Raw genomic sequence first — 13905 nt, 5'->3', positions numbered from 1 at the left:
AAAGTGTTTATTCATGTAACTGCTAGTCAATTCCACAGGGAGTTTTGCTCTAGCTTAAGAAAGTTAGGGCTGAGCAGAGTTTTGTGGGGTGAAGCTTTTACTCTAAATTTTAAAAATTGACAGTTTTGAAAGAAGAATGCTATATGGTACTTTCTTATAACAGAGCTGCCCATAGGGCTAAGTATCTCACCACACTTGATATTTTTATGACACAAAATTGTCGTTTTTGTGAAATTTCTTGTGCAAGGCTATTTTCACCAAAAGTTACTGAAATAGAAATAATATGTTTTAATTTTTCTGGAGAAAGTTTAAAATGAAAGTTTAGACTTTCAATTTAAATTCTTATAATTTAATTGCTGGTAATAAAACTGTCTTTAAAATATTTTGATTTTCAACAAAAAGTGGGAATTAGCTTTGACATGAGATCATAGTTGAGCAGAAATTTCTTTCTGTTGCTTTACATCCAGTGTCCGGTATTGTTTTTTATGGAATTTCTCCCTATGACACTTACGCACTCCACTTATGTTATGTGCTCATACAATGAGACTAACTACTGGCCTGTCTGAAAAGAGAAATCTAGTAACTTGAAGGGGAGCATGTCATACATATTCAGTCTTGTGTATTTTCATGTCTAGGGTGGACGTGGCCAGCATGGTATGCCTGGGAAGCCAGGGCCAATGGTAAGTTTCTTTCTTAACTGTCTTTTTGTTTTCTTTTCCTTTTTTTTTTCCACCTTATAATGGTGGTTACCTTATATGATAATCACTTTCCGTCTCATACTACCTGAAAAACATGAGAAAATTGTTGGCAGTTTCTGGTAACAGTCAAGGGCACCTGGAATTATCTGTGAATGGTTCCTAGTTCTACTTATTTTAGCTCCAGTGATATCCTCTGAGAAATAATACTCTGTAGTTTGCTTCATCTAAAGGTTTTAATTTGCAGAAGAGTAGGCTTTAGCATCTTCATTGGAGGGGTGATGCTTTGCTGCTTTCATGAAGTGAGGCCCATACTGGAGGGAGAAAAGTGTCTTAAAGGTACACACTGCAATATAAACCAGTTTATAATTACATATTATCTTCCTTCACATACAAAGTTGGCATTCTCAGCAAGAAAGAATGCATTTCACTGCATTTCCTGCAATTGCTCGTAAAAAATGTGTAAACCATAGCCTTTTAAATATGGAGAGACACACCGAACTGAAGAAACAGAAGCCTATGTCTGAATATCTGCCAAACTGAGAAAGCTTGCATGACTTCAGATCTGACACAACTGCAACAGGGGTGTTTAAACTGTGGATGTCAGTGTATCAAAGGGTGGTGGTTTCACTCCTACAATTTGATCTCACAGCGCATTTACAAATATGTGTTTGAGTGAATTCACATGAGTATTAGGAAGCCAGTGTGGTTATTCACATGCAAACTGTTAGTTATGTGTTGCTTTTGCAAATGAAGGCTTATGATGAGTTTGTACTATTTGTGCAAAGTCAGCTTCCACTTTAAAAAATGTGGTATTCTTTTTTATTTCCTTTTTTTCCAAAACATTACTTTTAGGATGTGTTTGACAGTATCTATCCATTTATGCAGACAACCTGAAACTTTCCCACTCTGTGTAAAAACAACCAAAACCCCCAAAACATCCCACCCCAAAAAACAAACCAGAACAAAAAAAAGAACAAAAAAGCCCCACACTAAGACCAGCACCCCATCCCCAAACCCCCAAACACCCGCATACTGTCTGCAATTAAAATTTCATTCCCTGCATACTCTTTATTTAGAGGTGCTATAGGTCCTGAGAAAAATTCATTTCCCTGTGTCATCTTCATCAAAAGACTTTTTTATTAAAATCTTCATTGAGTAATAATTAACTGTAATAGAAACAAAAAAAAAGTCTAGAAGCTGCAAAACTACTTTATTTAGTGTATCATGAATGAAGGGTAATTCATTAGAAGAAACTTTCAATTAAAAGATTTTTTTCAGTATCTGAAACTGTTGAGTTTTTTGTTTGTTTGGGTTTAAAAAAGAAAACAACAAAACCCAGCAAAACAACCTGGGTCCTGAGCTATGAAATTCTACCTGAAACTTGAGCTCAAGCTTCACAGGACTTGTTATCTTATTGGCTAACATTTTTGGTAAAATTCCATGTAGTGTCACAAGGAAGATAGTGGTACTTAATGCACATGTTTCTGATTGGAGGAAGTGTTAATGAAAGGCATTGTTATTTGGGCCAGTGAGGTGGTACAGCATAATTCTGGAATTCTTCCTGCAATGAGAGAGAGATATGGCAGACATGCGTTTGTGATCCAGTAAACTGGGATATAGGTTTTCAAAAATATACTTAGTGAGCTCTTAGATCAGTTCTGTAGAAATCCATGCAAGGTCGTGGCAGAAATGTTGTCTGTAATGACTGCTCTGGGGGACAGATTGTTCTTATTAAGTTTGTCAGTGGAGCTTTATTACATAGAACATTTTTTTTACGATATGCATTATTGTCATGGTGTAAACCAAGTCTGCACAGCTCGTTACTCACTCCCCCCCTTGCTCCCCCAACTCACGGAGAGTTAGGAAGGAGAATCCAAAGAATGTAGCCCCCACGGATTGAGATAAGCACAGTTTAATAGCTAAGGTATAACACAAATCACTACTGCCATTACTACTACAAATAATAATGATAAAGCCAATAACAAGTGAAGAGGCTACAACACCTCACCAGCCACGGACCCATAACTCACCCCACCCTGCCCGACCGAGCACTGACCAATACCTCCTCCATCCCCCCAGAGCTCCAGCCCTTCCAGGTCTCTCCCGGTTACATCCTGGGTATGACGTGCTATGGTATGGAATACCTCATTGGCTAGCCTGGGTCAGGTGTCCTGTCTCTCCTTCCTCCCGACCTCCCCTCCTCCCTGGCAGAGCATGAGCTCAGAAAAGGCCTTGAACAAACCAAACACCCGAGCAGTAACTCAAAACATACTTGCTATCAGCAACTGTTCTCAGCCCGAAAGTCAAAACACAGCACTGCACCAGCTACCAAGAAGGAGAAAAATGACTGCCACTGCTCAAACCAGGACAATCATATTTTACAAGAAAAGAAAATCAGGAAAATATAAAGCAGAACCATCTGGGAACAGTGTTGTAGTGAATATTAATAACCACTGTGTGCCGCCATCCAGAGAGTTTATAATACAGTAGAAAGATCTGTTGAATGTCCTGTTCAGCACAAAAAGCATTATGAAAATGAAAAGAATTTACAGATTTACTGAAAAGCCCTTAATTGGAAGTTTTCTGTTAAGCAAAACAATGTTTGTATCATACTGTACAGGTGTATTGAAGTGTATACACTTAAAGCTTGCTTTCTAGTGAGTTTGGACAGTCTGCCATATAGTGCAGCCCCAGCAGTTTTCATCCCAGCCCCATACTTCATGTCCTTGCAGTCACATGAGATACACCTACACTCTGCAGCACCACCAAGAATTCTGCTCTAGAAACAGCAATTGTGTAGCCATTTCAATACTACACTCTGCTCAACCTCTCCCTTTTTAGGCACAGCATTGACTGTCTCAAGATATAATGCTATTTGGGAAGAGCTACACTTCCTTCAGGAGTTGAAGGTGTACCTCTGCACAGCACTGTGTTTCATGGTGTAGCAACCTCTCCTCCATTTCCTTTTCTAGAAATACCCGCTTATCTCTGAACAAAAATCCAAGCAATAAAGTCTCTGCAGTATATGTCTATGCAGCCTTGAAAGTCTGTGTTTTAAAGCTTGTGAATGAATTTTGCTGTGAATTTTGGAAACTCGGTGGGGCAGAAGAGTAGGAAGTAGGGCATAAAGTTCCACAGCCTCTATATTTCCACTTGTCCTGTTGCTTACTACAAAAATCTTGTCTAGCAATCCAATAGTTTTAGTGTAGATGTAGCTTGTATTTCTCTTTTTTTTCTAGATAACTGTTTTAAGTCTGAAAGAAGTGAAACTCTCCTTTGCTACATTCTGTAGGACAAATTGTTATCCTTTAACAAATATCTGATCTTTTTATTTCCATACCACAATACCATAGATCTAAAAAGAGGAACTATTATAGTTTGTTAAAACTAAACTTGAAAAACAATTGTTGTAATTGTCAACTGTACACATTGCAATTTGTGCATTAATAACTGAATCAAGAGCTGTAACTTTGCTGAAGTCAGTAAATACATTATGAAAATATTGCACCACGATTCTATAAAATGTATCTGTATCACTTAGAAAAATGATTGTTATTTTTCTTTTGTAAAAAAAAAATGTTTTATAACTAAAAAATACACTTAATCCCAGAACCATATTCACCCAGCGATTAGGTACTAATCTGTGATCTAAACTGCAGAATTACAGCTTTGTGTCTGTCTTCTATAGGGCCCACTTGGCATAACTGGTTCTCCAGGTTTTCCAGGTGCTCCAGGTGTAAAGGTAAAAAATAAAATACCTTGTTAATATGTTTTAAGTCCATAGAATAAAAAATGTGTCCTAGACTATACAGGGTTCAGACTGACAAGTATAGAGGTCATAAAGAGTTGCTGTGAAATCAGTCTTAGTCAAGACCTTGAGACAGCAGATAAAAATCAGAGGCCAAATGAAGCCGTTGCAATTTACCACAGTTAGGATGTTGTCTTTGCTTTCACTTTTGCTTGAGCTAAGGGGTGATTATAAGATGATTGTCATGCAGTGCCTCAGGAATCTTGTCCAGTGCATTCAAAGAATAATGCGATGCATTATTATAAGCTAAGTTGCGACAACTAGTCTAAGACAGTATTTAAGCAGTACCTTATAGTGCTGAAACTTCTAGTTTCAGCTGAGGACACTTTTTGAGATGACCTGGACTGGTAAGACAAATGCCTGAACCCTAATCAGAGATGTGCTGCAGTTCATAATGATAGAGCACATGATGATCACTGCCTTCTATGGTTCATACAGTTTTCTTATGCTTCTTGTACTTGTCCTCCATCCAGTTGCTCTTCTTTGTTCCTTTATGCTCCTGAAACATGATAGGAAAAAATTATGTAAGAAGAAACTCTCAATTAGTCAGGTAGCCAAGTTCAGCAGATGTTTTTTGTTCTGAAGCTGGCAGCGTTCACAAAAGGGTTTTTTGGGAACAAGTCTTAATAAGAGAATTAACATAATGTATACAATTAAATGATAGGCCTTTTAGTGCATGTCATCAATGTTTTAGTATGGCTAAGCCCTAGATAATATCTAAATAAATGTATGGAGAAGCTGTCATATGATTAATCAATGGAAACTTTGGAAAGGAGGAGCTGTCTTCAAGTTTGATCATCGGATGATGTAAAATTGGAAGAGCTGGGTTGAACTGTGTGTATTTCAGCTATGAAGATGTGATATTAACAACCACTAGTTCCAAAAGGCAAATTAATATAAAGAGGTTTCAAAGGAGGTACCAGGAAGAGTGTTTTTATATGAGCATCTGGTCTAATCTCACAGGGATTTTATATTTAATACAGTGCTGCAACAGTCAGTTAATATGTACTGTGCAAAAAAACCCCAGATGTATTATGATTTCCAAATCTTAAGCTTTAGTTGTTACTGAAGCTAAAAAAAGTTGCCAAGTTATGGATACATACTGGGATCTTAGAGAGAGATGTCTATCTAAACTATTTTATCTGATCTGGGTCACTGGTGTTATAGTGCTGCTTCTCTGTAGAAAGTTTCCTTGTTGTTGTATACATTGAGGAAAAATTCTGTTTGTCTTTTTAAAGTTTACATTCACATAAAAGTAGTAGAAGCAGAACTAGGTAAGCAAAAATATTTTTAAGGAAAATGAACTATTGAAAATTCTGAATTTTTTATAAAATCAGTATTCTTCCTTAGTTACTTCATAGCACTACTTTGTAGAGCAAAATAATCTCCAGTTGTTTTCTCTTATGAAATCTTAGGGTGAAGCAGGTCCAACAGGACCTCGTGGTCCTGAAGGTCCTCAAGGACAAAGAGGTGAAACAGGTCCACAGGGCCCAGCTGGATCACAAGGTCTTCCTGTAAGTATATTAAATTGAGTTCCCCAGTGCTTAGTTTGTGCATGTTGCTTGTTTGTAAGGAGGTCTAATACCCAACCAACTTGATAGACATTGGTTTGTACTCCAATTACCTTTTTTTTCAGGAATGGAAAGGTCTCATTCATTTGTTTTGTGCTTATCTTATTGAAAATAACTTTTCATTGATTAATTAAAGCAACTTGCAAAACTGAAAGGTACACAGCTTTATATAGTCTCAATCCTAGAAGTACTTTAAAGCTTAAACTTCAGATCTTAAAGATTAAGAATCACATTAACTTGCTTGTGTTTGTTACTCCAATTGGCATTTACACAAGTAGATCATATGTGTTACTGTATTTATTTATTGTCTTATAAGACCAGACTTTATTGGTCTTCTAAAGTGGATAAAATAATTATCATCATATGTTTTTGTTATCAATATCCTTCTCATTAGAATTAATTTTAATGATTGGTATGTTATCTGTAGGGTACTGAAGGGACAGATGGTTCCCCAGGTGCTAAGGGCCCTACTGTAAGTAAACCTATCACATGTTGAAGAAATCATGTAAGTGAATTCACTTTATTTTCTTATGTTTCCTTACTGTACTTGCTTTTCTTTCTGTTTGTAGGGATCTCCAGGAACTGGAGGCCCCCTTGGTTTATCAGGTCCACCTGGTTCCCCAGGACCACAAGGCAGTACAGGCCCTCCGGGTATTCGAGGCCAGCCGGTATATGTCTTTGTCAAAATTGTCATGTCTTGCAAATGTGTCAGTCTATGAAACTAAAACAGTGATCTGTATCCTGAACTGCATCAGGAAGAGAGTGGCCAGCAGGTGAAAGGAGGTGGTTTTCCCTGTTTGCTTGGATCTCATGAGACACAACCCTGAGTACTGTGTCCATCTCTGGGGTCCCCAGCACAAGAGGGACATGGACCTGTTGGAGTGAGTCCAGAGGAGAGCCATGAAGATGATCAGAGGGCTAGAACACCTCTCCTATAAAGACAGACTGAGTTGGGCTTGTTCAGCCTGGAGAAGAGAAGGCTCTGGGGAGACCTATAGCAGACTTAAAGAGGGCCAACAAGAAATCCAGAGTGGGACTTTTTACAAGGGTGTGTAGGGATAAGGCAAGGGGGAATGGCTTTAAACTGAAAGAGGGTAGATTTAGATTAGATATAAGGAAGAAATACTTTACTGTGAGGGTGATGAGACACTAGAACAGCTTGCCCAGAGAAGCTGTGGCTGCACCATCCCTGGAAGCATTCAAGGCCAAGCTGGACAAAGCTTTGAGCAACTTGGTCTAGTGGAAAGTGCCCCTGCCCATGTCAAGGGGTTGGAGCTAGGTGATCTTTAACTTCCCTTCAAACCCAATCCCAAACCATACTGTAATTCTATAATTAACAGTGGGGTTCCTTTAAATAAGTTAATAGCATGCTAGTGAGTATGCCAAAATTGGATCTTGTGAATCTTCTGTGCATCCAAAATACTGGAATTACTTTCTTAAAGGTCTAAGAAAAAAAAAGAGTGTCTGTATAACCTTGTACAAACAGTAACTGTTATCTCCTGGGGTTGTCAAATTTAGTTTGTTTTGATAACAAATATATACATATAATGTATAAATAAACAAGCATGCTAAGGGGAAAGATGAAACATTATAAACATCTATTATATTGCCTACAGCTAGTCACTAAACTAGAAACTTTTTTTCTGTTTCACAGAATAATACAAAATCATCAAAAAGTTTATGCAGAGTTTTAACATTATGGATGTTATTTGTGTGTTTTCAGGGTGACCCAGGTGTCCCAGGTTTCAAGGGAGAAGCAGGACCCAAAGGTGAACCTGTAAGTGTCCATTGTGTCAGATGAAAAGAAATCACAAAGGCTTGTATGAATATTTTATAGATTCTTAAATTTTTCAAGACACTTCTAATGCTCGCAATCATCAGAGTAATTATAGTGGAACAATCCAAAGTGAACCTGGCCAGACTGTACTAACAACAACTAGTGAAGCAGGTCCTTTGATGTTTCAAATCGCCTACTCAATAAAGGCCTTACAAGACTCAAGGATAGAAAAAACTGTTAGTGCGTCTGATGAGGTTTCTGTAGCACTCAGAATGACTGTATTCCAATTCCCCAGTCTTCTATGAAATGGATTCATGTGATCTTGGATATTTAAGAGCACACAGGTCTGCATGCTAATCATAATAAAAGTGTATTTAATCCATTTATACTTATGCAGTTATGTATATATTATGTTTTCTTCATAAATTAAAATAATACAAATATTTATACATTTATGGTATGAAGAACTGTGTAGCACATAGCTAATATATGTGAAAGATTACTTGAGAACATGGCTAATTCCATGCTGTAATCATGTGAATTTTGAAGAAAAATTACTTGTCAACCAATCTTTAGTTTTTCTCTCTCACTAGTTGAATGATCATGTAATAACTGACAGAAACATACAAAGTAATGATTTCCTTTCCACTGACTGTCTTCTCCCGTCAGAATTTCTACTAGTCTCACTACACTTTGGATCCTTTGCAGCTTGCCTGGTTGAGAATAGTAAATACAAATTGTTGTGTCTGACCAAATAGGTGACTATTAGAAGCGCTATACAGCTGAACTGCAGGTTTAGTTTATTCGAAGTGTGCTTACTGAAAAATTGTAAACATTGTAAAAGAGAAAAACTAGTGCTGAAAAGCTGCACTTTTTAAGTAATTCAAAACTTAAATGTTTTTCCTCCTTTATTTGGAAAAATGTTTATCATGTTCAGAAGACAAACCATGAGCCAGCAATGTGCCCTTGTGGCCAAGAAGGCAAATAGCATCCTAGGGTGCATTAGAAAGGGTGTGGTTAGTAGGGCAAGAGAGGTTCTCCTCCCCCTCTACTCTGCCTTGGTGAGGCCGCATCTGGAATCTTGCATCCAGTTCTGGGCCCCTCAGTTCAAGAAGGACAGGGAATTGCTTGAAAGAGTCCAGCACAGAGCCACAAAGATGATGAAGGGAGTGGAACACCTCCCTTATGAGGAGAGGCTGAGGGAGCTGGGTCTCTTTAGCTTGGAGAAGACTGAGGGGTGACCTCATCAGTGTTTACAAATATGTAAAGGGTGAGTGTCAGGATGATGGAGCTAGGGTTTTTTCAGTGATATCCAGTGATAGGACAAGGAGCAATGGGTGTAAACTGGAGCATAGGAGGTTCCACGTTAACATCAGGGAGAACTTCTTTACTGTGAGAGTGACAGAGCACTGGAACAGGTTACCCAGGGAGGTTGTGGAGTCTCCTACATTGGAGATATTCAAGGCCCACCTGGACAAGTTCCTGTGTGATGTACTCTAGGTTACCCTGCTCTTGCAGGGGGGTTGGACTAGATGATCTTTTGAGGTCCTTTCCAACCCTTGGGATTCTGTGATTCTGTAATTGGTAAGTTAACAGTAATTTTGTCTTGTTTAAATGTTTTATTTTCACTAGGGCCCACAAGGTCCTCAGGGTCCCATTGGCCCTATAGGTGAAGAAGGGAAAAGAGGTCCTCGAGGTGATCCGGGGTCAGTAGGTCCACCAGGTCCTGTTGGAGAGAGGGTAAGCAATCCAAAGGAACAATAAGTCTTGAGAAATGCAATGCTAAGCCAAAAAACCTGTTGAGTGAAGTTCTCACAGGTTCATTCTGAGTATAGTCAAACTATTTTCCTAACAGTAGTTTCATACCATTTGTCATGGTTTAAGCCCAGCCAGCACCTCAAAACCATGCAGCCACTCACTCACTCCCTGCCTTCTTCCTCCTCCCACTCCTGAAGGAATGGGGAGGAGACTTGGAAGAATGTAATTCCCATGGGCTGAGATAAGAACAGTCCACCAACTAAGGTATAACACAAATCACTACTGCTACCACAAATGATAATAATGATAAGGGAAGAGAATAAAATCGCTCACCACCCCCTGACCAATACCCAGCCTGATCTGAGCAGTGATCTAGCTCTTCCAGGTAACTCCCCTGAGTTTATACACTGGGCATGATGTGCTGTGGTATGGAATACCCCTTTGGTTAGTTTAAGTCAGGTGTCCTGTCTCTACTTCATCTCAGCTTCCCCTCCTCACTGGCAGAACGTGAGACTCAGAAAGTCCTTTGTCAGAGTAAATATCACCTAGCAACAACTAAAAACATCAGTATTGTCAGTGTTATTCCCAGGCTGGATGTAAAAACACAGCATTGGACCAGCTACTAAGAAGGAGAAAAATGACTGCTACTGCTGAACCCAGGACAGTTAGCTTTTTTTTCTTCTTACACTGGATACTTTAATTTCTGGATTCAGTGCCCAGGTAGTATGGTAGGAGAAATGATGGAGGTATGACAGGCAAATCTCAGATTTCTTGCTTAACCCTGTACAAATTGTCACCTTGCTTTCAATGAGGCTGTTCACATAGAAGGAGCTGTTCAGCATGCATAAATAAAGCACTGACATTTTTACCACTCCAAGTGGTAAAAAAGGCAAGTTTAAAGTACTGCAGTAAGGAATTTGTAAGGAAATAAACTGAAACCCCAAGCCTTAAATCTAGTACTTTTTTTTTCAATAAGGTGTGTAAAAATTAAGATAATCAACCCATATCTATGGCTTTTCCTAGGGTGCTCCTGGTAACCGTGGTTTTCCGGGTTCTGATGGCTTGCCTGGACCAAAGGTAATGAAATTAAAGTGTCCATCTTTTATTGGATCATTTGTTACATTTTCATACATGGAGATATATAGAAGGAAAGAGTTCCATTAAAAATGTCTGCTTCTAGGCAAATAGGCAGATCCTCAAAATCACTGGAAGCAGGATCAAAAGGAGTTGACATGTGCCAAAAAGGGGTTTGAATGTTCTGAGGCTAAAAGGTTTTTGGGAAAAATCACTTTCAGTTCCAGTGATGTTCAGCTTTGCTTGCTTGTCCCTGACTTAATGCTCCCTCATGCTGAAATATGGATAGATTTGACCTGTTCTATTTTTTTCTTTATGTATTGCTCTGTAGTAGGTAACTATAGGAAAGCCTTTTCTTTGTGTGTGGACTGTTTTCATAGACTTGTCCCTTGAACAGGTGCTTATCTGTCTTTGACTTTCCTAACTGCTTTAACACTTCCAGGAAGCTGACTCACATATTTATTGGCCTGGTATTTCTGTAAATCCCTGACTTGGTAAAAATGCAGGGATTCTAAAATTATGATTTTTTTTTTAATTGAAGAGACAACTTTTACATAATTTGGGAAAATAGTAATAGTAGTAATAATAAGTATTAATTATTTGGAACTCTGTTTGCAAAAAAATAAATCCTTAATAGAAGATACCTTTTTTATTTAATCTCCCCTTCCTGTTGCTCTTCCACCTCTTAACTTGTAGCCTAATGGTATCTTTCTAGGGTGCCCAAGGGGAGCGTGGTCCTGCAGGTTCTTCTGGTCCTAAAGGAGGTCAGGGAGATCCTGGGCGTCCTGGTGAACCTGGCCTCCCTGGTGCAAGGGTAAGGAACTAATAGCAGTACACTATAAACCATGGCATTTTTCATTTTCAGAAAGCAACAATGAACTTTGCAGAATTAAGAAGCTGTTATAAAGGACAGACTTATTTCAGTGGAACTATTTAAAGCATAAAGGCCAAAATGTCTGTCTGTCTTCCTGCTGATGTTGGTAAGCACACGTTCCACTTGCCTCTGAAGAAGGAGAAATAGCCTTGATTGGGACTAGCCAGTGGAACTGTAAAGCACAGTGGTGTGCTTGTAAAGCACGTAGTTGACACAGATAACATGAACTAAGGGCCAAATTCATTGAAGTCCAACCTTCATTAAACTGGTGATTGATACCTTACGTAGTTGAGTGGTGCATGTCATCTAGAGAATTTCTCAGGAAAAATATTTGAGGAGAATTTGGAATATCACAAAAGGAGAGAAAGAGATGTTACAGATTAGACAATGGCAGAAATAAAGATGAGCCTGTGAAAAGCTTGAGAGGTGTAAAAGCAAGAATAGAGAAAAAAAGAATAGGAAAAAGAAAGATTAAAGACAGTGGGGGATGAAGCTGTAAAGTGAAGACAAAGATGAACAACTTTGATACAGAAAAGTTTGTACTATGGTAGTAACTGAGCATGTCTTTTGCATTTATTTGCATTTCTCTACTGTTCCAGAATTATATGCAGAAACTTAACACCTATGTTACTCCCGCTTTTAGGGTTTAACAGGAAATCCAGGTGTTCAAGGCCCTGAAGGAAAACTCGGCCCCCTGGTAAGTGACACAAAAACTTAGTGCTTTCAGTTAATGCCAGATTAATTCAAGAGTCCTAACTCACTGAAATGACTTTATTAACTTCAGTTTTCTTGATTCCTGAAAGCTCATCTTCTAACTGTTCACCTTAGATTCCTGGCTCCAAAATTAGTGTGGATACTGTACGTTCTCTGCAGCAGTATCCATTGTTTAGCAGCAGCTGCAATATTTCTAAGCCATCTTGAACTCAGTATCTTTTCTGTCTCTTCAAGAAAACACTGAAGAATCTGTACTTTGTGGCTCTGTTATAAAAATTGCAGATATTTAGTTAAATCCAGCAGTATGGCTACAGCTCTGTCTGCCTTAAAAAACACGTTGATTGATAACTGTAGCACCAAACTAGTTTAATTTTTTTGTATATATATACAAACATTTTACAGGGGTAAATAAGTTCATAAGAATAAATACATTTATAATCAAATGTGGAAAATGCTTTATCTTTGCAGGGTGCGCCTGGAGAAGATGGACGTCCAGGTCCTGCAGGTTCAATTGGAATCAGAGGTCAGCCAGGCAGCATGGGGCTTCCTGGCCCAAAGGGTAGCAGTGTGAGTATGGCAGCTGGTACTCATATATCTTAATAGATGAAAACAGTATCTAAACCCAGTAATTTTTAACTCTGCAAATCAGGGTGATCCTGGAAAACCCGGAGAAGCAGGCAATGCAGGTGTCCCAGGACAGAGAGTGAGTGTGACTGCTATTTGCAATTAAAATATTATGCTTTTCTGTTATGTATGTTCACTATTCAATACTTTCTATGCCATTTTTCATTCAGGGAGCCCCTGGTAAAGATGGTGAAGTTGGTCCTTCTGGTCCTGTCGGCCCACCCGTAAGTCAGATTTTACCACTCTGCCTACCTGCCAGTCAGTCCATCCTTTCATTGCTCTTCTGCTTCTGTTTTTATCTATCTTCATGCCAGTTGTTGATTTCAAACAAAAAATTCACAAGAACATTTAAAGAATTTTTTTTTCCTAGAAAATGGGAAGCTTTGTATTGAATATTATATTAGTAGTTTAATTCCTTTTACTGACCATTACAAAAACTAGGGCATGGAGTAAAATTTTCTCATAGTTCATACTCCTAGCTTTCTTAGTTTCATTGGAACTGAGTGTTTCCCTGTCAGCACAGAACTTCTGGGGGAGGATCTCAGAGAAACTGTATATATTTTATTACATCTTTTAGATAGGGTATGCCTTGTCCACAGGGTTAAGTAAAAATATGTAATAAATAAACATGTAATTAAAAATACACATATTCAGAGAGAAGAAAAATTTTGAGGCCTGCCTATATTCCTCTGCTGTGTACTTACCACTTTCTTTTGCATAGGGTCTAGCAGGAGAAAGAGGAGAACAAGGCCCTCCAGGTCCTACAGGGTTTCAGGTATGAGCATTCATGTTTTTTAAAGAAAGATTAAAAAATTATGTCAACTTAAACTGGAGAAATTTGAACAAATGGTGTATAACAAAACACAACTTCAGAACTAAGGCAGTGAAGTTAAGAATAATGAGTAATACTTAGCTTTCACATCAGCTGTGTGCTAAACTGAACTGGCAAAGGCTTAAGTACCAGCTCTGTATCCCTTGAGAGAACCTTTGTTGTTTTTCAGTTTTTA

At 38.5% G+C, this 13905-nt stretch overlaps 1 protein-coding gene and 1 long non-coding RNA gene across 2 annotated transcripts in view; one reads left to right on the top strand and one right to left on the bottom strand.

Moving 5' to 3' along the window:
- The window catches only part of COL5A2 (collagen type V alpha 2 chain), a 127951-nt gene that overhangs the window by 91124 nt on the left and 22922 nt on the right, over positions 1-13905 (top strand). Inside the window, exons 17-30 of the mRNA XM_005145591.3 lie at positions 636-680; positions 4387-4440; positions 5922-6020; positions 6505-6549; positions 6647-6745; positions 7801-7854; positions 9487-9594; positions 10636-10689; positions 11402-11500; positions 12204-12257; positions 12743-12841; positions 12924-12977; positions 13069-13122; positions 13620-13673. Of these exons, the coding sequence (XP_005145648.1) occupies positions 636-680; positions 4387-4440; positions 5922-6020; positions 6505-6549; positions 6647-6745; positions 7801-7854; positions 9487-9594; positions 10636-10689; positions 11402-11500; positions 12204-12257; positions 12743-12841; positions 12924-12977; positions 13069-13122; positions 13620-13673 (972 nt within the window). The remainder of the gene's footprint in view (positions 1-635; positions 681-4386; positions 4441-5921; positions 6021-6504; positions 6550-6646; positions 6746-7800; positions 7855-9486; positions 9595-10635; positions 10690-11401; positions 11501-12203; positions 12258-12742; positions 12842-12923; positions 12978-13068; positions 13123-13619; positions 13674-13905) is intronic.
- LOC115945933 (uncharacterized) overlaps positions 4259-13905 on the bottom strand; it is a 38333-nt gene continuing 28686 nt past the window's right edge. Inside the window, exon 3 of the long non-coding RNA XR_004080116.2 lies at positions 4259-5005. This is a non-coding gene — a long non-coding RNA (uncharacterized lncRNA). The remainder of the gene's footprint in view (positions 5006-13905) is intronic.

Source organism: Melopsittacus undulatus, chromosome 8 (assembly GCF_012275295.1).
Source record: "Melopsittacus undulatus isolate bMelUnd1 chromosome 8, bMelUnd1.mat.Z, whole genome shotgun sequence".
NCBI lineage: Eukaryota > Metazoa > Chordata > Aves > Psittaciformes > Psittaculidae > Melopsittacus > Melopsittacus undulatus.
This window is presented reverse-complemented; position numbering and strand designations above follow the sequence as displayed.